Source organism: Malania oleifera, chromosome 2 (genome assembly GCF_029873635.1).
Source record: "Malania oleifera isolate guangnan ecotype guangnan chromosome 2, ASM2987363v1, whole genome shotgun sequence".
NCBI classification, from domain to species: domain Eukaryota; kingdom Viridiplantae; phylum Streptophyta; class Magnoliopsida; order Santalales; family Ximeniaceae; genus Malania; species Malania oleifera.
Window position 1 is genome coordinate 131,496,456 of NC_080418.1, and position 27,994 is coordinate 131,524,449.

General features: G+C 35.9%; 1 protein-coding gene across 10 annotated transcripts in view; it reads right to left on the reverse strand.

Moving 5' to 3' along the window:
• LOC131147962 (CBL-interacting protein kinase 32) overlaps positions 1-27,994 on the reverse strand; it is an 89,391-nt gene that overhangs the window by 53,020 nt on the left and 8,377 nt on the right. For 9 of the 10 annotated variants that reach the window (XM_058097650.1, XM_058097647.1, XM_058097649.1 and 6 more), the window contains 5 exons: positions 21,965-22,192; positions 21,548-21,610; positions 6,117-6,188; positions 5,247-5,354; positions 5,053-5,133 (listed from right to left, as the gene is read on the reverse strand). In XM_058097650.1, the coding sequence (XP_057953633.1) occupies positions 5,053-5,133; positions 5,247-5,354; positions 6,117-6,188; positions 21,548-21,610; positions 21,965-22,135 (495 nt within the window). In that variant the 5' untranslated portion in view covers positions 22,136-22,192. Of the gene's footprint in view, positions 1-5,052; positions 5,134-5,246; positions 5,355-6,116; positions 6,189-21,547; positions 21,611-21,964; positions 22,291-27,994 lie in introns of all 10 variants that reach the window. The other variant, XM_058097652.1, reaches the window with a different exon arrangement.

A 27,994-nucleotide genomic window follows, 5' to 3' on the forward strand; every position in this document is an offset into this window, starting at 1 on the left:
TTGCTTTAGTGGTTAATGAACTCACTAGGAATATCCAAAATGAGATCTCTTCGTTAATCTTGCTAGCAAAATATATTGTCTTGATTGATGATAGTAGTAGCAGTATGGAATCTAAGTTAGAACTTTGAAGAGTTGTTTAGAGTCCAAAGGTCTCAAGATAAGTAGGAATAAGATAGAATGTATGAAATGTAATTTCAGTAGCGTAAGGAGGAGTATTGGAGAGAAGATTAAACTTGATAATCAAGAAATTAATAGCACTAATAGATTTCGGTATCTTGGATCTATTATACAAGGAGAAGGGGAAATTGAAGAGGATGTAATACATAGAGTTAAAACAGATTGAGCAAAATGGAGAAGTGCATTATGCATGTTGTGTGATCGTAGAATATCCTTAAAATTAAAAGGAAAGTTTTAGAAGATGGCTATAAGGCCAGCCATGCTTTATGGATTAGAATGTCGAGAAACTAAGAAACAACATGTACAAAAAGTAAAAGTTGCAGAAATGTGAATATTAAAGTGGATGAGTGATATAACATTAAAAGATAAATTACAGAATGAACATATAAACAATAAACTAGGCATGGCACCAGTCAAACAAAAGATAAAGGAAGGGTAGCTTAGGTGGTGGTTTGGGCATTTGAAACACAAGCCTAGTAGTGCACCAGTGAGAAGTGAGTTAGTTATTGTTTATGGTATTAGAAGGGGTAGGGATAGAAATAAAATAACCTAGAATGGGGTAGTGAGGAAGGATTTAATAGGTCTTAAGCTAGAGGAGGAAAAAGCTCTCAATCGGGTGAATTGGCATAAAAGGATTCATGTAGCCGACCCCACCTAGTGGGACTTAAGGCTTGTTCTCATTGTTGTTGTTGTTGATGTTCTAAATTTTGGGGTTTCTTCTGCCTTTAGTATATTTTGGGGCCCTTCTGTAATATTAAGGGCGTACTTTTCAAATGGGACTTATTTTTTGTGGGGCTTTAAAAGATAGGTGGTTTTAGAGAGGGTTCTATGCAAAATAAGAATTAGCTTCTCTTGGAAGCCTTGGGGTTGGTATAAGTAACAGCCTACCGCGACTTCTCCAAAAGGATTTTGCTTTTGTCTTTTCAGAAGATTTCTCTATAGATCCTAGCTCCAAACCAGCTAGGGTTGTGAAGATTAAAGGCTTGGGTTTTGAGGATTTGACCTTGCAATGCCAACTAGTCCCTCCATTGTTGTTTAGGGCATGAGACACTAGAAGAAAGCCATTGTTACTAGGGATGTTTAAAGATCCACCCAAACTGAACCAACCCAACCCAACCCAACCCAAAAAATCAATTTCAAACTGCATGTAGGCCAATCAGCAGGTCTAATGTATGTATAACTCTATCGTGTATTTGTTGCAATGAAGTTTGGTCTAGGGTATACAACGAGCCAAGTTCTAGATTGAAGGAAAATCCTTCAGTTTGTGATTGGACAAGGGTAAGGGAGCTCATCTCTCTCTTGGTCAAGAAGAATGTTATTTGCAACAGATGGCTGAGGTTATCAGAAGAGGTTTTCGCAGTTCGTCGAAGGGTTGTTGGTTTTTGGTTAGATGGAGAGGGGTTTTCAGAGTTTTCACAAGGTTTTTACAAACTATTAGCTGGCAATTAGGTGGACGAAGGTGGGAAAGTTTCTAGAGTTAGCGTTGTGTTGGAATTGTAGAAGGTTTTCTATGTTCATTCCTGGTGGCACAAAAGGAGAGGGATGGCAAAGATTCACCAGTGTTTTCTATAACCTGGCAAAGGAGTTACAAAAATATGTGGGTAAAATAATTGCAGAAGGTAAGCCACATTTTAGATCACGGAGGTAGGTCGTGCTAGAAGACAATATAGATGGAGGCGAGGGTCACGATCATCAAGCTCTCTCTAGAGGTTGAGTTATTGCGGCCAACAAGGAAGATAGGTGTTGTACATGTGGTGGTGTGGTTCAATTGAACAAGGCTCAGCTTTCGAAGTCAGCAGAAGTTGTCGTTAATCAACCAGAACCACAGTTATTCGATTAGAGAAGAATGTTCACACAATCCATATATCTAGGGTTTTGAAATGAGCATGGAAACTAGTAGAAGCAACTAGGGTTCTGCTTGGGGAAGGCGAGACAAAGAATATTGGGCTGAGAAGCTTAGTTTTCACCTTGGACCTAGGCCATGTAATTGAAAAAGGAGTAGTTTCTTTTTCAACTAAGTTGGGCCAACTTATTAAACAGGCCCACAGTCTTGGGAAAAATTAATTGGGCCATCTTTTGGAAACAAAAAAAGTTTCTTCTAAGTTGGGTTATTCCATATGGACCATTCGTTTAGAAAGACCCATCGTTTGAATAATGTAAACTAGGTACAAGAGATTGATTTAAAGGTTCAAGGAACTATTCAGTGTTCAATTAGCGCCGAAGAGGTTCCTCCCAATGGAGTTTCAAAAGACAAAAGAAGTTTGGCTAGGATAGCTGGGAGTGATGGATCAAAAAGAGAGCACTTGTCTGAAGCTGTTATGAAAGGATCCTCTTGGCTTGAGTAACAGTTACCATAAGTTGGAGGCCAGATTGAGGAAGATAAGGAGTTTCCTGCATTTCAAATCCAAAATTATCCCATTAATCGGTGTAGACATACAAGGGACATCACAAGTAAGCTCACTTCCAAGAAGATTCCGGATACAAACCATACCTTGCTATGTTCAGTGTCAAAGCATTGGCCAAAAGGGATTGCCATATTCATCATAAAGAAGCAACAATACTGGAACGGTTAAAGAGAAAGAAGCAATGAAGGAAGTTTTGTTTCAAACAACTTCGGATTTTTGGTTGATGATGGTGTTTTGGAGCAAGAGGATGCTGCATCAAAGGTCTACTATGGAGATGGTGTTTTGGGTAGGATATATGATGCCTCAGTCCATAAGGCAAATGGATTTAAGGGCTCCAAGGTTTATTCTCGTTGGAAGTTTGTGCAGGTGGGTGTAGATATGAAAAATCATTTGAAGAAAAAAAAAGAGCACTCTAGTGAGGTAGTGCCAAAGATCTTAAAGAGGAATTTAGAAGGAGATTTAGTTATTATGGAAGACATAAAAGTTAAGAAAAAGACGGGCAATTCTTGTGATGGGGTTAGCAAAGGAAAGTAGGTGTTGAAAGTGGGGATTTTATCAGATAATAAAAATGATGATCTAAGAAAGTTTGACTGTGGTGAGGGTTTACTATTAGATGAAATAGGGAACAATATGGATATGTTTTTGAGGCCAGTGATGGTCTAGGGGATAATCATATATACACCCATCCCCTTTGGATGGATTGGAGGGGATCTCTTTATTTGAGAATGATGATTTGGATAATGAGCTGCAGCGCAAGGACAGTATTTACCAACACCAGTGGAGGAGATTTCAGGGAAGAATTTTGAAGTTCAAGATCTCATGGATAAACTGGATTTAAAGCTTTGTGTTCCTAGGGGAAATGAAGTGTGTCTTGATGGGCGCAAAAATAGAGTTAAAAAGGGTCAAAGGGAGTTGGCTAACTTGAAAAATTCAGGGGAATATGAAGGAAAAGGATTGAAGGGAGGGTTCTTTGTTCAGTTGTTAATTTTCATTTTTCCTTTTAATTTTTATCTTTTTATTTTATTTTATTGTTTCAGGCTGGACTTCTTGTCCTCTTTCGTTGTAACTTCTTTTTCTCTATCTAGTAAACCTTCTGTTATCATTAAAAAAAAATGCATGTATAATCTGAATATATGGATTAGTACGAGTTGAATGTGCAACGCACCGGACCCAACCCAAACTGAATGTTAGCTTCATGACACTTTTTCACTAGTGTTTTCAAGTTGACTTATTTTATCATGCCCCAAAACCTCTATTTTTTTCTGTCAATTTTTCTTCTTCAAAAAAAACCTAAACCACCAGCCCAACCCAACCCATCCGATAAGTAAACTGAACCAAACCATATAGGGTTGACTTAAGATTGGATTTTCACTAAACCAATGAGGTTGGTTCAGTTGAAATTTTGGGCCCAATCCAACCAATGAAACACCCCTATTCATTATTGTTAGTTTACCACTTTACCTAAAAGCTTAAGCTATTCAATTGTGGGCCAACAATGTATGTCAAGCTTTAACACTCCCCCACATGTGCAGTCTGACAGCACGTGGAGAGATAAACACATGATAGATAACACCCATTACAAGAACAAAATAATTTTTAAACACCACACAATAAATGCAGGCAACAAGACTAGAAACTGGGATCTCCTGGTAACTAGCTCTGATACCATGTAGTTTACCACTTTACCTAAAAGCTTAACTTGTTAGGTTGAGGGCCAATGATTTATGTCAAGCTTTAACAATTAACATTCTGAAGCAGTTCCAAAACACATAGTTGTTCACATCTAACATGAATTTGAGGTGCTTGCACCTATAACTTAAAATAGAAGTTGATCTCACCTTCGTCTTGATATTTCTTGATTGTTTTCTTAATTCTCTGCAAAGTATCATCTTTTATTGGATTTGGGTACTGATATGAGGACAAAGTTGTTGTTGTGCCTATAAATTGCCCTATTTGCTGGACTGAAATTCACAGCAATAATCTCTTTACTATTTTGAGGATCGAGTAGTTATTTGAATCAAACAAGGTCGTTAAAATAATATCTAAAATGTCAGCTTTATTTGGGAATTTTTATTCTATTCCTACTCCTGTTTGCATCACATTACCCCTCCTAAATCATTCACATTTGGCAACAAAATATGCATAAATGAATACATAGACACTACAAGTTCCTTCTAAATCATGCTTCCTTCTAAATCATTCACATTTGGCAATGAAATATGCGTAAATGAATGCATAGCCACTACGAATTCCTTCTCTATCATGCTTCCAATGGAAACAACTTACATTTAAAAATAGGAGCTGTAATGGCTATATTACACAAACATGATTTTTCTATTTCTTTTGCCACCAAACTTTCACATGGCAGGATATTCAACGGCATCAAACAACTTCAACAATTAAAGAGAAATGAATGTAGAAATGCAAAACCAGGGCTTGGTACATTTAGAAATTATAATAACATGATTACCCTGACTTGTTGGGACAGTGCACTCAACCCAAAATCAGAAACTTTAAGGTTTCCATAAGCATCCAAAAGCAAGTTTTCTGGCTGCCATTAACCAAGAAAATCAAAGAAACGAAGCTTTGATGAAATCCAGCATGACTAATATATTAGGAAAATTCATATTGATGGTCTGCGGTATGCAAGAACAATACAAATACCTTCAAGTCTCTGTGGAAAACACCCCTGCTGTGGCAATAATCAACAGCATTAATAAGCTGCTGAAAATATTTACGTGCATCATCCTCTCGCATCCGTCCATTGTTTACCTTCCATTCAAAAAAAAGATATTGTCAGAGATATTAAAAGCCATTCCCAAGGCCTCACCTAACAGCTTAAGCTTTTAGGCAATTTGGTTCTTTGACGCGAAAAGGGCAACATTGCCACAAGGTCCCAGGTTCTATTCTTTTTGCCAGCATTTATTTTATACCACCTATTAGGTGTAATTTATCATTTCTTTATCTTTCCATGAGCAAATGGGCTGCATATGTATTAAGGATCAATAAATTGTTGGCCTAAATCCTGACAGCATAAGCTTTTAGATAAAGTTGTGATCTAACATGGTATCAAAGCCTCTTGACCAAAAAATCTAGAGTTTGGTCCTCACCACCCCATTCTTCCAATTAAAATTAAAATTTCAGCACAAAGAATGGCAAGATTGTGCTTGCTCCACTCTTGAAACACCAATGGGATTTGGCATGCAGGGGCATGTTGGGTACCATTCTCGGAGCCTCACCTTACAACTTAAATGTTTAGGTATATAGGCTCTTTGAAGGATACTTCAATGCTAAATTACACATTCACATGGGATGAGGCAATAAAAAATAGAGAATAAGGAATCTAGTTATAACAAATTATGATTAGATGGCATGAGTTTTATAATACAGTTGTTCTCAAGAAGAAAGCAGAGACTACACTCGTGATCTCTAATTTAAATTTTTTATCATTTGGAATAACACTCTTGCACCCATATATTCAATAAGGAAAAACAGTTATTGAAAATAGGACTAGCATAGAGTTTGCTAACTTACAATTTTATCAAAAAGCTCTCCCCCAGTAACGAACTCCAAAACAATAAATATCTTTGTCTTGCTCCCCATGACCTGAAAAATTAAAGTACTGTTATATTTCAAGAATAGGATAGGACAATTACAGTTTTGGTTCTGCAAACATCCAATAGATTGTATGTTCTCTATGTATTATAATGAGGGCATAGCATTGGAATCTGGCATGGCCAAAGTCTCTTACAGACCAAACATTCTGCTATCTCAAAAATCACGAGATAACTTTCTGCAGCACAACAAGTCAACAATAACACCTACCAAGAAGACTTGTTAAGAAACAACTAGATACTAAGGCTCCTAAAATAGCTTAAATACATAATTCCAAGTGCATACTGCAGAAGAACATTATCACATATAGACTGCTCCTATTTTTTTTGTGAAGAGTGAAATGCTTTTCTTTTTCGGTTTTTGTAGGTAGAATTGCAAGGTCAAAGAATGAGGTCAGCTGAAATAAGGATGTTGATAACCTTGTAGGGTTTTTTCCCTTTCGATTTTGTTAGATGTAAAAGACGGGTTAGTCGCGGTCACTTCTGCTCCCAGTCTTCTAGATCCACTTTTTGGTCTTTTTTCTAGGATGAGTTATATGTTGTTTATAGTTTTTGTTTCCCTAAGCGAATTGTGGGTGGTGATTTTAATGTAAATAAGGTTTCCTCAGGAGAAATAAGGGGGAGCCTAAATTACCTCAAGTATGCAGAATTCTGATAGGTTAATTAGGGATTGTGGTTTGAGGTATCTTTCTTTGGATAATGCTTTATTCTCTTGGTCAGTGGGTGGAAAGAGGCTGTTGCTAGTCATTGAGATAGGTTTTTGTTTGTTGTCAATGGGAGGATGAGTTATTTAATCTTTCTCAAGTTGTTTTGTCTAGACAGATGTCTGATCAATTTCTTATTTTGTTGAAGTATAGCAAGGTTAAGTGAGTCTTATCTACTTTTCTGTTTGAAAAAAATGTGGCTTGATCAGGATTCTTTTTCCTCTTTGGTTAGGGATTGTTGGATTGAGTATTTGGAAGGAGTTGGGAAAATTTTAAGATTACAAGGAAGCTTAAGAAGTGGAATATAGAGGTTTTGGGACATACTAGGGTAAATGAGGCTGGAACTTTGGGCAAGTCGGATACTTAGAATAGAGGAAGGAGGAAATACTTTGGAGAGAAAGAAGGATAAGCAGATTTCTTTGAAAAATAAGTTAGGAGATCATTTTTAAGGAAGTGGGGAGTTGGGAAAAGATAAAATTTTAATGGGTGAGAGAAGGAGATAGTTATCCAAATTTTTCCATACATTGGCTGACAGGAAGATACGAAAAAATTTGATCAGAGAATTGGATTTTTTATTTTTATTTTTTTTGGAGGAGAGGTGTTAGGGGGAGGAGGGAGGTTTTTTTTCCAAATCCCTACATTGAGGATGCTTGTAGACCTATGATGAGGGTTTGGATTGGAACCCTGTTTCTAGAGACCAGGTGATTTGGCTGGAAAGACCTTTTGAGGAGGGGGAAGTGAGGGTAATTTTGTTCAGGATGCAGAGGGACAAGGCTCAGGGACTAGATGGTTTTAATATGGCTTCTTTGAGGACAGCTGCGATGTCATTAGGATGGATTTGTCAAAGGTCTTCAATGAATTTTATTGGAATGGGATGCTAAGTGAGAGCATTAATTCCACTTTCATTTCTTCAATGCCTAAGAAGAGTACATCAATAAAGATTGTAGATTTTGAACTTAGCTTAGTAAGTAACTACTGTATACAAGATTATTGCTTAAGTGCTAGAAAACAGGTTTGAGTGCAGTATCATGTGATGCTACTTCTCTGGCTCAAACTGCTTTGTTTCGGGTGAGGGGGGGGAGGGGTGTGGATGCTATTTTGGTGACTGAATGAGTTAGTGGGCGATGTTTGTAGGAGGAATGAGAAGGGAATTACTTCTAATTGGATTTGGAAAAGCTTATGATAGGGTGAGTTCAAACTTCTTGAGTAAGATGTTTGTTCGGAAGGGGCTCAATGAGAGGTTGCAGTCTTGGATAAAGGTTAGCTTGTCTAATGCATTATTCTCTATTATCATGAACAGTGAATCTTAATTGTGGTTTAGGGCGTCGAAGGGTGTTAGACAAGGAGATCCACTATCTCCATTCTTGTTTGTTCTAGTTGTTGATGTTTTGACTAGAATGGTGGATAGGGCGGTTGATAAGGGGGTAGAGAAGGATAGTTGTCTCACCTTTAGTTTGCTACCGACACTATGTTTTTCTTAGGTGATCCTGGAAAATCTTTCTCGAATGTTCTTAATCTCCGTCAAATTTTTGAGTGGATTTTTGGGCTAAAAAAATAATTTTGGGGAGAGTGAAATCCACTATTAATTTGAGCTCTAGTAGATCAAGGGAGCTGCAATTGTAGCTGGTGGTCATATTCTGGATTGGCCCTCAACTTATTTAGAGCTCACTTTGGGTGGTAATCCCAGGTTGGTGGGGATCCGGTGGTGGAGACAGTGTCTAGCAATTAGATGAGTGGACAATTAGATGGATGGACAGGTGTGTTATTTTCTCTAGGGGCTGTATTGCTCTAATTCTGGCTTGCCTTTATAGCATCCCTCTTTATTATTTGTCTATCTTTAGAATTCCTGAGGGGGTAACTAGCAAAACAGAGAAATTATGATATCTCCTATGATCTGTGGAAAGGGAGAAGAGAGATCACTTGATTAGTTGAGTGATTGTGTAGGCCTAACCGTCAAAGTTGGATGGGGGGCTTAGGTCTCGGTAAGTTTATATCTAAAAAAAGGTTCCAATGGCTAAATGGCTATGGCAATCTCCCTTAAAGGAGAATTCTCTTTGAAAAAAAGTCAATAAAGTATTTTTTCATATATAAACAAAGAAATTTATTAGAGAGAGGAAAATACTACAACAATAAAAAGGAAGAGAAAAGAGGAAGGTAAGAATCAAGGTTTCCACCCAAAACAAAAGAAAAGGGGCAAAATAAAAACTCCAGAAAACAAAGATTACAAGTCAACTCTACTTGAACAAAGCCACCCAATTCCGCTATAAATCTGCCGGAGGCATATGATGAAAGAAGCCATTCGATGAAACCCACAGAGACACTAAAAACACTTCAATGTAAAGCAAGGTAAGAGGGATGTCTAAGTTCTTAAAAATTCTGGCATTTCTATCTAGCCAAATACACCAAAAGATAGCCACAACTGAGCACTGCCACAGAGCCTCTCTCTCTCCTTGCCCTTTCCATACTCCTTAAAAGTCAAAGAGCAAAACACCTGCAAGGAGTAAAGGTAAACCCAATTCTCTCAAAAAATTCCATATGAATCTGTGCAAAGGGACCAAGAGAAATGACAATGTAAGAACAAGTGAGAGCATCTCCCCACTCTTGAAGCATATGACACACACAAATGGTGATAGAGCGTTGTAAGGTCTATGTTTCTAAAGCAAGTTATAGGTATTTATTTTTTCTGAGATGGTCGTCCACAAGAAGGCCATAACTTGGAAGTTTTTCCAAATGAGAAAGTAAAGGGCAAAAGAAGGATTAACGGGCATGAGTCAAATGAGAAAAGAATGACTTACAACCCACAGAAAAATCTAAACCCCAAACTCTTCTCACTCCCTGACTAGAATTGAAAAAATGGAAGCACATTGATCAAAAGGGCAAGCTCATTGATCTCTCTCATTAAGGTTCTCACAAAATGAAAATCTCAAAATGTCCACTCTCTTGCAAGCAAAGATAGGAGAGTCACAAAGTGAAGATAAATGAAAGAGGCAAGGAAATGTGAAAGCCAAAGGAGCCTCCCCAATCCAATGATCCTGTAGAGACCCGAAAAATTAAATTAATAAAAAAAATAAAGGAAACAAGGAAATTTGGTTTGGTAAAGACCAAACCGTCGACAGTTTCATGGAGCTTAGAAAAACCATCGACGGTTATGTGTTACCGCAGCCAAGGTCTTAAATTTTGATTTCGACTCAAATTTCGAAGCTCCAAAAGTACGGAAATTTCAATTTCGGTGTCAATTTCGATTTCGATTTCAATTTGAAAAAATAACGGAAACTAGTAGTAAAGCATGGAATTCTTTGTGAAACTTTAGAAATGGTTAACAAACATAAAAATATAAGTTTTAAGACTAATATATTACAAATTAAATACATCTATGTTTTGCATGAGGTGGAAAAGTTGTAAAATAGTATGTGTATCAAACATGTTTGTAAGATAATGTACATCAAACATATTTAGTTAATGCAAATGAAATTCATAAATCATTTAAATATTATTTATTATACAATTATTGATAATTTAGACATGAACGGATAAATAAAATATTACTATAAGTTTATTTTTTCATATAATTTCAAAAGCACTTGTGATAACCTTTTGTTTCAATAAAATAAATTAAAAGAGAAATTTCACTTCACTCTCGAGGTTTCGATAAATTTCAACAAATTTCGCTAAAATTTCAAGGTTTCGATAAATTTCGGATGATTTTTTGAGATTTCGACGGAAATTATGCAAGACGGAAATTGACTACCATTTCGATTTCGAAGGTGATGGAAATTGGAAATTTCTACGGAAATTTCGACAGTTTCGTGGAAATTTAAGACCATGACCGCAGCCAGGTAAATGGGTAAAACAATTAAAATGTCGACGGTTTGGTGGGAGGCCAGAAAACCGTCGACAGTTTCATCTGGCAGTGTTTAATATAGGAGATCCTACAGCTCATTTGATTAAACAAAAATTAAAAAATAAACCTCCCTCCCTCTCTCTCTCTCTCTCTCTCTCTCTCTCTCTCTCTCTCTCTCTCTCTCTCTCTCTCAACCTACGAAACCCTCTCCCTTCTCTCTTCGATTTGGCTCCGATTACAGCCCCATTCAACAATCAGACACCACCACAGGGTCCTAGGAACGACCCTTAGCAAGATCATCAGAGCAGATTGTTGGTTTGGGGTTTCTAGGCACCACACCAGAGCTGAGGTAAGGGAGATAAATTATTAGTTGTTTCACAGTTTAATAGGTTATTTGGAGTACATGGGCCTTGAAAATGTGAATGTGATTATTATTTTGGGGTTGAGCTGATTAAACTGGGAAAAATGTGATTTCAAGGTTTTGAGCTATGAACGCCGCGGGCATGGAATTAGAAATTTTAGCAAGCCTCTCAGTAAGTCAAGTAATGGGAATAAATTATAACAGTAGTTTTTGGGAAATTAAATGATTGATTAAAGTATGAAATGTGAATGTAGTATATAGTTTTGAAAACTATAATATGGATATCTTGCCTATGATTACTATATTATGTTTATCAGATAAAAATTGTGTGGCATGAGAAATGTGAAATAATAGATTTATACTAGGAATGTGATTGAAATTGAAATATGTGATTTGCACTGAAATAATGATATTATGATACATATTAAAATGTTTTATTCAGATTTGAAGATATGAGAAACCCAGTATTGTTTTGTATAGATATGATGATATAGGATAATAAAGCAGATACGTTTTTCTTAGAAATTATGAAATGTGAAATAAAGATATGTTTTATACTGAAACGGTGATATGAGAAATACAAATATGTTTTATCCTGAAATAATGATATGTGTTATACATAGGTATTTTATACAGAAATGTTGAATTGATATATACACAGATATGTGTTATGCAAAAATGATGAAATGAGAATTATACAGAAATGATGTGAATGACATAGAAATGATGAGAATTACAGAAATGATGAAATGTGAATATAGAAATGTGGCAATGAGAACCTTGATGGACCATAGTATACAGAGCACGGTACCGTTGCCACATATGTATTAGTGCAACCACATGTCAGGTTCAGAGTGTGGCGAGACAGTCGATTGAACCAGTGAAGGGTTGTGCTGCCCCCTGGAGACCTAGAGACCTAAAACTTAATCTTGGAACATATCTTTTAAGTAAACAAATTAAAATTCCAAGAATTGAGAAGCAAAGAGAGTTCTTACAAAAATATCTTAGAAATAGTATTCTTGTACTTGACAGCAGCCTGACTGAAATCCTCAATAAGCTGACAATTTAAATGTTTTTAAAATGCACAGACAGAAGGTTGTCAGGCTATTGCCTAGACCCTGACAAGCGCCTAACGAGGCAAACTGTGAAGCCTGACTGGGTTCTGCCAAGCGACTGCCACCCTACTGACTTTGAAATTAAACTGTGTATTTAGTGACAGGCGCCTAACCAAAAGGTGACAAGCTATTGCCATGCGAGAAATTTTAAAATTTTATAACGGAAAGATTTTTTAAATCAGATTGCTTGGGGCTCAAACTTAATTAAAACTTGGGCACTACTCCAATTAAACTTGGGGATCAAGTAAATTCATTTTATCAAGTCTATAAATAGCCTCAAGATCAATGATTTTAAACAACCCAACCATACAATTCAACTCTCAATCTCTCTCAATTGCTCTCATCATTCAAAGGCTCTCTTGCTACCATATTGTGCATGAATCTACTGAGTATTGCTGACTTTCAATCACTGAGTTTGTGCTTCAACTCTAAATCTTTCATTCATTGAAGGAATCAACCGGTGATAAAACTCCTTGAGCTTCAATTTTAATTTCATGTTGTATTACTTTGAAGTATATAGTTTTGAAATTGTACTAATCTGCTTTGTGTGAAAGCATTATTGTACGCAGCTCTTGTTTCTCGTTTCATTGACGATTCCAGGTTGTTGGATCATTGGCTGAGTGTGGGGTATCACTTGTAGAGGTATAGCTCTAGCCTATCGAAGGAGTGACCGAGTGTGGGGTATCACTTGGAGAGGCAGTGCTCTAACCTACTGAAGGAGTGTGTAACGGTTTTGTTCCTCTCGGAAAGGAATTGGTTTAGTGAATCCTTTGGTGGTTTGCCAAAAGCGAGGACGTAGGCTTGGGATAAACCGAACCTCGTAAAAAGCCCAGTGTCACTCTCTTTCCCTTACTCTCTTTAAATTCCAACAAAAACTACGTGGATGATTTAATTTCTTAATCATATATACTACGTAATTTGGAAATTAAGTTTAATTTGGTTTTGGGATTGCGGAAACCAAAAGGAAGTACGTTGGTTAATCAATACTTTGCGGAAACCTCAAAGGGAGTACGTTGATTGGTTAACACCCAAAGACAAATTAACTAAGAGTTTATTTAAATTCTGAGTTGTTGGGAATTTGAGTTGTGGTTTGCATTGAAGAAACAAATTTCAGTACTACAGGGCTTGAATCAAATACACAGGGCTACAAAAGCTAAAAGCTGAATCTTATATCTTGTTTAAATATATTGTGGTTAATTGGTTTGGTTAATTGATTGAATGATTGTGTGGTTGTGGATTGAATAAAAGAACATTGAATTTTGTGTGATTGCTAAATCAACAAGAAGTAAAGAAATCTTTGAAAGAATTTAATAGAGGTTAAGAATACATAAAACGATTTAGAAGAAATTTTAATAACCCAATTCACCCCTCCTCTTGAGACTACACCTTAGTTTTCAATTGGTATCAGAGCGAGTTATAACAAATCTTCACAAGTAGTTATATAAAGATCTAGATGGCACACTTAGGTGTAGCTCCCTTTGGAGAGGGTCAATCTTCAACTAGGCTCCCTATCTTTTGTGATTTAAACTATATATTTTGGAAACAAAGGATGAGAATCTATCTACAAACCATGGATTGGAAAGCATGGAAGGTTGTCACACATGGTGACCTTATCCCCACTAAACTTGTAGATGGTAAAGAAGTACCCAAAGAAGAAATAAAATGGACCGACTATGACCATAGGATGTTACAAGTAAATTCAAGTGCTATGAATGTTTTATATTGTGCTCTAGACATAAATGAATTTAATAGGGTCATGGCATGTAAATCAGGCAAAGAAATATGGGATAAATTAGAAGTAACCTATGAAGGTACTATTGATGTAAGGGACAATCGAATCGATATGCTCACTAGCGAGTATGAAACTTTTAAGATGAACCCAGAAGAATCAATCACTAGCATGTACACTAGGATCACCCACATAATAAACTCCCTAAATGCATTAGGAAAAACTTACATCACCTATGAGATGATTAGAAAAATTCTTAGAGGGCTGCCTCTTATATGGGAATCAAAAGCCACTGCAATAACCGAAGGAAGAAATTTGAAAAACACCTCCTTAGATGAACTCATAGGTTCTCTCCTCGCATATGAAATGGCAATGAATGAAAGAAGTGGAAAATCTAAAGCCCAAGAATCTGTTGCATTTAAAGCCTCAAATAAAAACTCTAGTGATGAAGATGAAATGGCAATGAATGAAAATGAATTAGCCTACATATCCAAGAAGCTAGCAAGAATTTTTAGAAGAACAAATTCACAAGAAAAGTTAGGAACTCAAAATCCGAATCAGATGAAGAAGAAACCAAAACAAAGAAATCAAAAAATAAAATCCCCACATGTTATAATTGCAAGAAAGATGGACACATAAAACCGGATTGTCCACTGCTCATAAAGGATTCTAAAAAGAAAAAGAAAAAGAAAAAGAAAAAGGCAATGAAGGCCACTGCTTGGGATAATCTAAGTACAAGCAGTTCCGATGATGAATCAAGTGACCAAGAGGTCGCTTGCTATATGGCATGGGATGATGATGAAGAACAAAGTTACACATCAAAATCATCAAATAACTCATACAATGAATCTTGCTCATCTGATGAATCTAATGATGTGAGTATGTCATCTTATGAAAAACTTCAAAATGATTTATTTAAGATGCATAAGATGTTAGTTAATGTGACTAAACGATACACATCATTGAAAAACAAGAATGAAGGAATTATGAAAGAGTTAGAATCCTTTAAACTTGCTGAAAGAGAAAAAGATTCAAAAATCAAGAAAATAGAAAATAAGAATGGAGTTGTGATGAATGAATTAGAGTCTAAAAATCTTGCTGAAAAAGAAAAAGATTTGAAAATCAAGAGATTAGAAAGCAAGAATGAGAAGATAATAAAGGAACTAGAGGATTTAAAGTCCAAAACTTTCATGGAAAATGAAAAAGACATATATTTCTGAATTAGAGAATAAAATCACAAAAATGTCTCAAAATCAAGAAAAGGGCAAAAGTATACAAAATTTAGAAATTTATGATCTTAAGAAAGAAATTGATGATTAAGCCAAAATCATTTACAATTTCACAAAAGGAAAAGAAAATTTTGACAAAATGATTAGCTCACAAAGAATGTCCTTAAACAAAGAAGGCATAGGATTCAATGGGGTTGAGAATACAAAGAAAAAGAATCTCTACATGGGATACTTTACAAAAGCCTCTAAAGATTACGCTAGCACTTCTTCAAATGCTTACACTCACACCACATGCTACCTTTGTAAGAAGAAGAAACATAAAAAGTTTGAATGTCCATTAAAAAGAAAGGGTGTGAAAACTAAACAAGTATGGAGAATAAAAGAAACATCCCTTGTTCAACCATCCGAACCCAAGAAAGTATGGGTACCAAGATAAAATAAGAAAAATCTCAAATGAAAATAATATTGTTGGCCTTAAACAATGAATGAATCTTACAAGGCTTAACTTAGAAAGTATTAAGTTTTGAAAAGAAATATGAATATTGAGAATCCATATGAAAGAAAATGTCAAAATCAAGCTTATTGCATGAATATTTGAATTAAGAAAAGATATTTGAGAATGAGAACAAATTGAGCAATATTATAGTACAATGCACATGATAATGATATGCTCCATCCTTAAATGTTATGCTGATATGCAATATGCTACATTTGTATATCTTGAAATTGGTATCTTACTCTAAAGACAATAAAAATATTGATGATTTATGGCTCACTATATTTTAAAAATCTGAGCATAGAGTTATTAAGCATGATTTAGAAGCATAAAATTTTTATATGATATTGATATATGAATATGAAATTAATTCTTGACCATACATGCTAATGATGGATCACATGGATAAATTGAAAAATTTGCATCTAAATAATTTAGTATCCATGAGCAGTGCATAATGTGACATTAACATTGGTATCTATAAAGTATATTGGTATCCATGAATATATCAATTAATATTTGAGCATGACAAGCATAATTATATCCATGAGCATGTTATTACATATATATGATATTGGTATTTGATATTAGTATCCATGAGCACATACATGATATGAATCAATGTTTGAAACATGGGATGATAAATTTAAAAGCATAATTGGTATTAAATCTAAATGTATTAAATTCAAGGGGAGTATTATGACTCATTGCTTGTATTATGATTTTTCCCTAATTTTTCAATTAATATCATGAATTAATGAAATGTTCAATTAGTATTATTCTTTAATGTTTAAATTAGCATCACAAATTCAAAAGTTCAATTGGTATCATGAATTAATGAAATTTTCAAATTAGAGTAATGTTGTTAGTAAAGATGTTACAACACATCTATGAATTACAAATATAAAATATACATGACTATTTGACTATTGAAGCACACTACACATGCCATATTGAAAAATAATGAATTGAGTGTGTACATATGCTTGATATGCATGTTTAATATTCATATGCTCAAAATATGATTTTATTTGAACTTAATTATTTTTTATATCCTACTCATTTTTATTGATGTCAAAAGGGGAAGAAGTTTTGAGCAAAAATTGAAGCATGGTATTAAAAATTTGAACATGATATATGTATCAAAAGGGGGAAAAGTATTTGAACTTGAATGATGATCTTGAGCTTGAATAATGTGATGAGCATGATAGTAAAAGAGTTTTTGAAATTGATCTTGAACTTGCTAAGTTTGTTAAGATGATGCTTACTGTAAGGGGGAGTCATTTTAAGGCTCACTCAAATTTTTGCTCCTTATTTGTCATCATCAAAAAGGGAGAGATTGTTGGCCTTATAAGGTTTAACATCCTTTTTTGGTGCTAACAAATAAGAGAAACTTAACATATTTGGTTGAGTAATGATATTTCAGGACTCACAAGGATCAAGCATGTGAATAAAAGGTCAAGTGCTCACAAGATGATCATATGAAGCCTAAAGCATGGATTCAAGGATGATTTAATAAAGCTTGAAGAAATAATCACACGGAACATTTTTAAAGTTCACATCAATACAAGTGATCAAGAATGAAAGCTCAAAGAACAATGAAGCTCAAGACCAAGAGAACTCAAAGCAATAACTTCAAGACTTCAAGGAGTTCAAGAAATGAAGAGTTGAATGAGTCTATAGGACATATTTTGTAAGTACTTCAAGTATACTCAAATATGAAATTTGTTGAAGCTCATTAGATGTAAGAGACCTAGAGACCTAAAACTTAATCTTGGAACATATTTTTTAAGTAAACAAATTAAAATTCCAAGAATTGAAAAGCAAAGAGAGTTCTTACAAAAATATCTTAAAAATAGTATTCTTGTACTTAACAGCAGCCTGACTGAAATCCTCAGTAGGCTGACAATTTAAATGTTCTTAAAATGCACAGACAGAAGGTTGTCAGGCTACTGCCTAGACCCTGACAGGCGCCTGACGAGGCAAACTTAGAAGCCTGACTGGGTTCTGCCAAGCGACTGCCACCCTACTGACTTTGAAATTAAACTGTGTATTTAGTGACAGGCAACTGACCAAAAGGTGACAGGCTACTGCCACGCGGGAAATTTTAAAATTTTAAAACGGAAAGATTTTTTAAATCAAATTGCTTAGGGCTCAAACTTAATTAAAACTTGGGCACTACTCCAAGTAAACTTGGGGATCAAATAAATTTATTTTATCAATTCTATAAATAGCCTCAAGATCAATGATTTTAAACAACCCAACCATACAATTCAACTCTCAATCTCTCTCAATTGCTCTCATCATTCAAAGGCTCTCTTGCTACCATATTGTGCATGAATTCTACTGAGTATTGCTTACTTTCAATCACTGAGTTTGTGCTTCAACTCTAAATCTTTCATTCATTGAAGGAATCAACCGGTGATAAAACTCCTTGAGCTTCAATTTTAATTTCATATTGTATTACTTTGAAGTATATAGTCTTGAAATTGTACTAATATGCTTTGTGTGAAAGCATTATTGTACGTAGCTCTTGTTTCTCGTTTCATTGACGATTCTAGGATGTTGGATTGTTGGCCAAGTGTGGGGTATCACTTGGAGAGGTATAGCTCTAGCCTATTGAAGGAGTGACCGAGTAATGGGGTATCACTTGGAGAGGCAGTGCTCTAACCTACTGAAGGAGTGTGTAATGGTTTTGTTCTGCTCGGAAAGGAATTGGTTTAGTGAATCCTTTGGTTGCTTACCAAAGGCGAGGATGTACGCTGGGGATAAGTCGAACCTCATAAAAAACCCGGTGTCACTCTCTTTCCCTTACTCTCTTTAAATTCCAGCAAACATATAAACTGCGTGGATGATTTAATTTCTTAATCATATATACTACATAATTTGGAAATTAAGTTTAATTTGGTTTGAGCTTGCGGAAACCGAAAGGGAATACGTTGGTTGATCAATACTTTCCAGAAACCTCAAAGGGAGTACGTTGATTGGTTAACACCCAAAGACAAATTAACTAAGAGTTTATTTAAATTCTAAGTTGTTGGGAATTTAAGTTGTGGTTTGCATTGAAGAAACAAATTTCATTACTACAGGGCTTGAATCAAATACACAGGGCTGCAAAAGCTTAAAGTTGAATCTTATATCTTGTTTAAATATATTGTGGTTAATTGGTTTGGTTAATTGATTGAATGATTGTGTGGTTGTGGATTGAATAAAAGAACATTGAATTTTATGTGATTGCCAAATCAACAAGAAGTCAAGAAATCTTTGAAAGAATTTTAAAAAGGTTAAGAATTCATAAAACAATTTAGAAGAAATTTTAATAACTCAATTCACCCCCCCCCCCTTTTTTTGGGGCAACCTTAGTTTTCAAAACTCTTAAATAACACCTTAATCAAAATCTTATAGACACTTGTGACTAAGCTAACTGGTCTAAAGTCTTTGACTTTAACCACATAATCCTTTTTAGGCACTACGGTAATAGAAGTAGGATTTATACTCCTTCCTACTACCCCATTATCAAAATATTCATGAAAAACTTTGAGAAGGTCTCCCTTCAAAATATCCCAACAATCATACATGAAAGCCATAGTAAAACCATCCAGCCTAGGGGCCTTCTCTCTATCCATTTCAAAACCTAAATTTTAATCTCTTCTTCCTCAAAGGGTCTCTCTAGCCAAGTTGCTTTATCAGCTGATATAGGACACCAATCCAACCCCTTGATCATAACTCTCCCCTCATCCTCCTCTGAAAAGAGATTCCTATAGAAATCAGTAATCAGCCCCACAATACGGTCTGAATACCTAATAACCTCTCCTCTTATCATTCTCAAGCTCTTTAATAAATTCTTTCTTCTCCTAGCATTAGCCACCCTATGGAAGAGTTTAGAATTACAATCTCCACTCCTGACCCCAATTCACCCAAGATTTTTGCCTCCAGCTCATCTTTTCTCTTAAAACAACCTGCTCAAACTCATTTGACAACTGGATACGTCTTCCAGCAATGTCCTCAAAGATTAGACCCTCCTCAGTTAGTCTATCAATCGCCCCCATATCCTCAAGAATTTTTTTTCCCTAGGCCTACAATCACCAAAGGTCTCAATATTCCAAGTTTTCAACTTCTTTTTCAAATACTTCAATTTTTTCATAAAGCAAAAACCTTCCCACCCTTCCACAGCGTACTCCTCCCACCAACTCCTCATCAAACTCCAAAAAACAGTATGTGTAAGCCACATGTTTTCAAAACGAATAGGAGTTGGCCCCATATAACAGGATTAGATTCAAGAAACAATGGGCAATGGTCAGAAACAACTCTAGGGAGTACTTCTTGAGTAAGAGTAAGAAAAAAGCATTTTCACAGCCAGTAGTAAATAGGAACCTATCAATCCTTGTAGCAACAGATCTAGAGCCAACAACAATCATGTAAAATGGGCGTTTGAAAGAGCAATATCCCTCAAGTTACAATCCCTAATAAATATATCAAACCCCTCATGTTTTAAGTAATTCTGGAGCCACCCAATTTTTCATCTGCAAATCTAATGACATTAAAATCGCCCCCAAACACCAGCTCGGGGAACACATGCCATGAACTGCAGCTAACTCATCCCAAAAAATACTTCTCAACCAATGATCATTGGGACCATAACCGAGGTAAACAACCACCGACCCTTACGTATGACTTCTAAGTGAACTGAAAGTCTGAAACAGAAAAAAAATAAAAATAAAAAATAAATCAGAACATCTAATTTACGAGCAAATGTGGTATCCTGAATAATAATTATGCCCCTAAAGAACCAGTAGATGCTAACCACATCCAGTCTTTAAGTCTAGAATCCCATATGCTCCTAACATGAAAACCGTCCACCATTAGTTCTTGGATCATAACAATGTCAGGGGCAAACTTGACTAAAATATCTTTAATTTGACGACCTTTAACAAGACAGCCCAAACCTCTTAACACCCCAGCTCAGAATCTTCATTCTACCAACTTGCTGCCCCTAACCATCTTTCCCTTCCCCCCTCCATAATTTATAAAAGAGAGTAGTTTTTGCAATTCCTTTTCCACTTTTTTTTCCCTTTTCATAAGTTCTAGGGGACACAGCCAATTTGAAAACTTAGCCTAATGGGTTAACTATGGAGCGCCACCCCAATTTATCTAAAAGGTCCTGTGGGTCCTGGCTGTCCCTCTCACCTCTCAATGGATCAAGGTACAGTTTCCTCCTTCCCAAAACTCGGTTTCTGGGTTCTAGGAACAGAATTTTGGGCCTGCCCATTTTGGGTATCCTACAAGTAACTGGACCACTATTATCCAAGGCATAAGCTTGACTACCACCCTGGCCCATCTGCATGAAGCACAAAGGATCAGAATCTCCCTTTAAGCCCACTTCAGACTTTCCTAAAAATTGGATCTGATCAAATAATTGGCCCAGTTCATTAAATAAAAAAAAAAAGATTTACCATCTTTAACCCATTTGAATTTCCTTTGCCAACTCCTCATTCCCTAAAAAATTACCTCCTCCAACTCATTTTTAATTGAGACTCTTCTAACCTCCTCACTTTCCGATAGAATAACCTCCTCCTCTTTTCTATCCAAACCCACCAACTCGCTTGAAAGCCTAGATTTTCTAATTCTAATGTCACCAAACTCCTCCTTATTTACAACCCAGAGATAGGTTAAAACCGGAGCTGCACATCAGGTGATAGATATATAGTAGATATTACAAAAACAAAGGAAAATTTAAATATTAAAAAAAAAAAAAAAAAGGAGGGGGATTAAGATGAAATGACAAGCTCGCAACCAAGTATAGAAGTCCCTCTTCAAATAATGTTCCAAAACTTAAATGCACATACACATGCATGATGAAAGAGAGAGAGACTAACCTCATATAAGCGGACAACATTTGGATGTTTTATTAACTTCATCGTTGCTACTTCCCGCTTGATCTGCAAAGATATGCTTATAGATTTCAAAATCTGTTTTTGTAAAGTATTTCCATGGATGATATGCCAACAAATAAAAATTAAAATAAAAATAAAAAATAAAAACAAGAAAGGAGGATTAAGCTAGGAAATAGCATATCATTTGATGGGAAAATGATATATCATATTACAACAAAGTGATCGAGGAAAAAGCATAAACTGGGTCTCATTAACCAAGCACAACATCTATAATTTCTTCCAACTAATATCCAAAAGCAACTAAGGAATGAGACAACCATATGATGAATAAATTGAAACAAGAAATGAATTTTGTGAGGAATGATGAAACAAAATCAAAGTAGGCAGCACAAAGGAGACCTGTTCAGCCATCTTGTGTTTAAGGACCTTCTCTTTGTCGAGGATCTTCAGAGCCACAGGTTCACCAGTCCTAGAATTCCTCGCAAACTTCACTTTTGCAAATGTTCCCTCGCCAATTGTCCTTCCCATCTCATATTTACCAACTTGGCGCTTGACTTTAGGTGGATTCATTTTTGTGAACAAATGGAACCTTCTTATACTTGTAATTTTTCACACTAACCGAGTTTCCTGAAATGCATATCAAAGTAAAGCATAAGGCCCAATGTCCGACTTCTTGCTATATAATCTTAGTAGATTTAGGATTTTGAGTGTTGGCCTGAGTCAAACTGCAGAAACAAAAAGGACTACAGAATTCAATTGAATGCAGGATTAAGTACTAAAAAGGTTTATGTACAATTTCAAAATTTATGATGAGATCCAGCATGTAAATAGTATCATCCAAAGAAAGCAAGCAAGCAATACATAGTGTCACATGTCCAATCTACATCCACATATAGTTTTACAACAAAGATGGTTGAGAAGAGGAGGCCTTAGAATCCTCCAATCTCCAATCCCTGATTTTCTTAATACTAAATTTAAAAAAGTCTCAAAATTCACAAAAATATTTATAACCCTTTGATCATATTAATTATGTCATTATAGCCCATTAAGAAATACATGAATATCTCCCTCCCTCATGAATCATGCTTTTTGACCCTTAAAATTTCGTTATTTCCAAACTAAAATTTTAGGCTTCCTATTTTTAATCATGAAGATTCTCAAAGCACAACAATCTTATTTTGAGTCACACAGTTGGTTCCTACAACTGTAATGCAGTAGGAACCATAATGCAGTGATAATGGTTGAATCGCACAGGGACAAGCACAAATAGAGAGTTCTGTCTCCAATCTCAGTTATCATGGATCTAGAAGAGCTATTGATGGTCTTTGATTCACAGCATCACAGCAAAGGGCTAGATTCTGGTGAGAGTTGATGCTTACAACAGAAAGTGAGGTGGGTTAGGTATGTATACTGGTGGTCAGAGGAAGCACAGGGAGGGTTTGGATGACATCACGGCAGAGGGGCTTTTGAAGAACTTGTGAAAACATGGTATGAATTAAGGGAGAGTCCCAACAGGCCTAAAGTTCATTCCCAATTCTAATTTTCTGAATTTTAAATGTTCTAAATCATTAAGAATGATGAATTAACAGTATCTTGTGTAATGGGTAATTCATTGCAATTTTATTAGAAACACTTTTAAAAATTGTTGTGTAATTGGCAATTCTCCATAAAGCTGTTTGTGAACATGCATCAGATTAAGGCAATTGATGCGTAATTAATGCTAAGTTTGGTAATGTATTTAGATGGTAAACAATTCTAATTTGATTTTATATTCTAAGTTTTCTACTCTAGAGTCCCTTCTAAGATCAAAGTATTTTCTTGGTTTGTTGTTCTTAATAGAGTTAACACCAACAATCTGCAGCAGTATCAGGCCTTCAAAAGCATTATCTCCTTATGTTTGTTTCTTTTGTTTTGCTAGCTCAGAATCTGCTTCACATCTTTTTTGCATCACCCCTTCTTTTGAGGGCGATTTGGAACAAGCTATTTGCCATTCTGGGGAAGAATTGGGTTCCCTTGCATTCGGTGGAGAAATTATTACATATCCCTTTTACAGGTTTTACGAGGAGTGGTGATGGTTTAGTCTTGCAGACTTCTGGCATCTTTTTAGTTTTATGGGAAATTTGCACGGAAAGGAATGCTCGTATTTTTTTTGGAAAGAGGAATTCTGGTACTTTGCTTTCGGGTAGGATTCAGTACTTGGCTTCTCTCTCGTCTTTTGCAGCTGGCGATTTTAGAGGGTCTTGGGAGGTGGTTTTATTTTGATTGCTATCTAATCTATTCTGGCTGCTTCTTTTTATATGAGGTTCATTCTCTCCTACTTGAACATTCTTTCCTCTTCAATGGACATATCTTTTTTTTCTACCCAAAAAAAAAAATATTGCATCTAAGAAAGTACAGATAAGAAAGCCTGAGAGAACATTTTTGCATTTCAATTTTTAAATTTATAATGCTCACTGCTTCAAACTAGTAAAAAATAATAAGTTACTGATAATGTTGTGTTATTGCTAATTGGTAACTTTTTTAAAAGATTCCTATGCAATTGGTAATTCTACATAAAGCCATTTGTGAACTTACATCAGAAACAATCATAATTGAATGGTAATTGATGCGTATTCAATAGTAATGTTTTTAAATGATAAATAGTTATAATTTGATTTATCTTGTAAGTTTTCTACTATTAATCCTAAGGATTTACTTGAGTATGCAAAGAAGCCCAATTTCTCCCTCTTCTAAGAAAAAATACCAGCCAATCATGCTGCTTTACACCTGATTGTATCTATTTTCTTCCTTTTAAAATAAAAGTAAAGAAAATCCTCTTCCCTCAGTCCCTCTCTCCTTCCTTCTCTCTCTAATTCACAACATGCAATATCTCTTCTCTCTAGCAATTATTGGAGGCCTCAACCTCTCTTTTGTTGTTTTCAATGTCGTACCATGATTGCTATAGTTACATCAGATTTTTTCGTTTCTATGCACATGATCCCTTCTATAGCACGCACCTGCACCAATCAAGTTAATGGCCTAGTTCAGGTCAGATTCGTAAGAAGAAGAAATCAGATTCTGAAAGGTCAGCATGCAATACCTTGGAGGAATGAGATGAAAAGAGATGTTACACTACAAAAGTCTGCAACTCGATGACCCAATAGCATCCAAATCGGATCAAAGACCAAATTGAACGGTTGATCATGTTCTTGAGATTAAATGGAACCAAAAAAAAAACGAATGATGAAACTTGATCTCATTGATGATAGACCAAATTAAAGCATTGTGTTCATTTTGCAAAGACAAAAATGAAAAAGTAGAGGAAACTTGAGAGGGGGACATTGAGGATTTTTAGACTTGCAAAGACAGGGAAAACATCAAATATGGAGGCCATGTTTGCTTCTAGAAGAGTTTCAGGAACAATATAGCTATGTTTTTTAATCTTCTAATTTACTTGGGGATATACCATATGTGCCACCATCTCTAATGGAAGGTTTGGAGGGTATCTCTCGTCAGTCAGATTATATCAAGCCATAATTAGCCTATCTATTTATGGCATGATTCTTGCATTATAGCTGTAAATATCGTGTGATTAGCTGTATACTTTAGCTTCTTATTTAGTTAGACAGGATTGATGTAATTGCTGAGATTCAGCCATATAACTGCCATGTAATTAGCTCAAACGTTGCTATATAATGAGAAGAACCCTCACAAAGAAGGCATTGAATACAATTGATATGGTATCAGAGCCTAAAACTTGAATTAGGTATCTGGGTCAATTTCTTTCGTGATTGTGAGGGTTGTTGTAAGCAGAAGCCTTGAATTACATTGAATTAATTTTTTCATATGTACATCCCAATCCTATATAATACAATCACCTATTCTAAACAAGGAAACAATCCCCTTACCGAATAATATCAAATCCCCCACATTTACCCACTTTCCTAATTTGTTTATTATTTACAATGATACTTGGGATTTTAACACTCCCCCTCAAGTTGGATCATAAATATTAATCATCTCTAACTTGCTAATGAGATCATCAAAGTTCTGTCGTCCCAACCCTTTAGTGAAGATATCTGTAGTTTGTTCCTTGGTAGGTACATAAGTCATACAAATAATTCCTTCTTCAATTTTCTCTTTGATAAAGTGTTTGTCCACTTCCACATGCTTAGTCCTATCATGTTAAACTAGATTAAGAGAGATGCTGATAGGTGCCTTATTGTCACAATAGAATTTGATAGGAAATTTCACCGGGACCTTTAATTCTTCCAAGAGTTTCTGTAACCACAATCCTTCACATATCCCTTGAGCAACTACCCTGAATTCAGCTTCAGCACTACTACGAGCCACTACATTCTATTTTTTGCTTCTCCAAGTAACCAGATTTCCCCAGACAAATGTGCAATAACCTGTGGTGGACCTTCTATCTTCCACTGATCCTGCCCAATCTGCATCTGTAAAGATCTCTATTTCCTTGCTTTCACATTTCTTAAAGAAGAGTCCTCTTCCCGGGGATCCCTTGAGATATCAAAGGATCTTGTACACGGCATCTAAGTGGGGCTTCTTTTGGTGAATGCATGTTTTGGCTTACTACACTAACTACAAATGCAATATCTGGTCTAGTATGTGATAGGTAGATTAGCTTGCCAACCAATCCCTGATACCTTTCCTTTTCAACTGGTATTCCACAGTCTTCAACCCTTTTTACTGCTTCAATCGGGGTTTCGCTGGTTTTGCATCCAAGCATGCCAGTTTCAATTAGGAGATCAGTGACATACTTTCGTTGAGAAACACTAATTCCCTTTCTCGTTCTCACAACTTCCATGCCCAAAAAATACCGCATTTATCCCAAGTCTTTAACTTCAAATTCAGCAACCAAAACTTTCTTCAATCTCTCCATCTCTATTGTATCATCACCAGTAAGGATTATATTATCAACATATACTATTAGAATTGTTCTCTTACCTCTTTCAGAGTGTTGGAAGAACAGAGTGTGATTTGATTGCCCTTGTCAATAACCTTGATTCTTTATTACTTTTGCAAATCCGTCGAACCATGCTCTAGGAGATTCTTTGAGTCCATACAAGGCCTTTTTGATTTTACACTCTGTTTTCTTCACCTTTCCCACTGAATCCTAGTGGTATAGTCATATGTACATCTTCTTCTAACTCGCAATTTAAAAATGCATTCTTAATATCAAGTTGTTGTAGTGGCCAATCTAGGTTGGCTACCAAGGACAAAAGGACCCGAACTGTATTTAAGTTTGCTACTGGTGCAAATGTCTCCGTATAGTCAATGCCGTAAGTCTGTATAAATCCTTTTGCAACAAGTCTGGCTTTATATGTTTCAACTGTCCCATTAGATTTATATTTCACTGTGAAGACCCATTTACAACCCACTGGCTTCTTCCCTCTTGGCAAATTTATCAACTCCCAAGTTCCATTTTTTTTTTTAAGGCTCGCATTTCCTCAATAACTGTCTCTCTCCATTTAGGTATTTCTAGAGCTTCCTGAATGTTCTTTGGAATTCTCATCCTGTCAAGGTTAGAGACAAAAGCACGATATCTTGTAGACAAGCTTTTATAAGACATGTATTTAGACCAGGCGTATCGAGTACATGACCTAGTTTGTTTTCTTATTGCAATAGGTAAATTGATATCATCGGGTACAGGATTATCAGAAGAAAGCTCAATTACCATATCAGGATTGGGCGTGGATGGTTATTTGGAGCCATCACCGGTTCCAACACTCTTGGTACCTCAGGTATGAGATTCTCCCTGTTCTTTGTGTTTAGCTTTCTTGAGTAAACAAGTATGTTTGCACTATTTTGCTTTCCTATTATCTCCCCTGAGGTTAAGTGTTCTATTGTGTTTGGCAGGTCGGGAAGTGATGCAATGGAAGGCTTGATAGATGGATCAGGGAATGAAGCAATGGGAGGCTCAATAGGTGGTACGGGTTCAGATGACGTGAATTCAGTAGTAAAGAAGTCAAAGAACCAATCTTCACTCCATTTCTCCCCCTGAAGAGAGGGCTTTGGGAAATAGGGAGGGTTTCAAAGAAAGTAACATCAAGACTGACAAACAGTCTTTTTGAGACAGGATCATAGCATTTGTAGCCTTTCTGGGTAGGGGAATAACCAAGGAAGACACATTTAACGGCACGGGGATCCAATTTATCCCAGTGGTGTGCATGAATATGAACAAAAGCAGTACAACCAAAGATTTTTAGCGAGAGATTGGAGGGGAGTCGAGAGGTAGGAAAGTGTTCCTGAAATTTCTGAAGAGAGGTGGCAAAGGAAAGTACTTGACTCGGCATTCGATTAATGAGATGTGTAGCTGTTAAGATGGCATCTCCCCAAAAATAGTTTTTCATGTTGGTAGTGAACATTAATGCCCGTGTTACTTCAAGTACATGTCTATTTTTTTGTTTAGCAACCCCATTTTGTTGA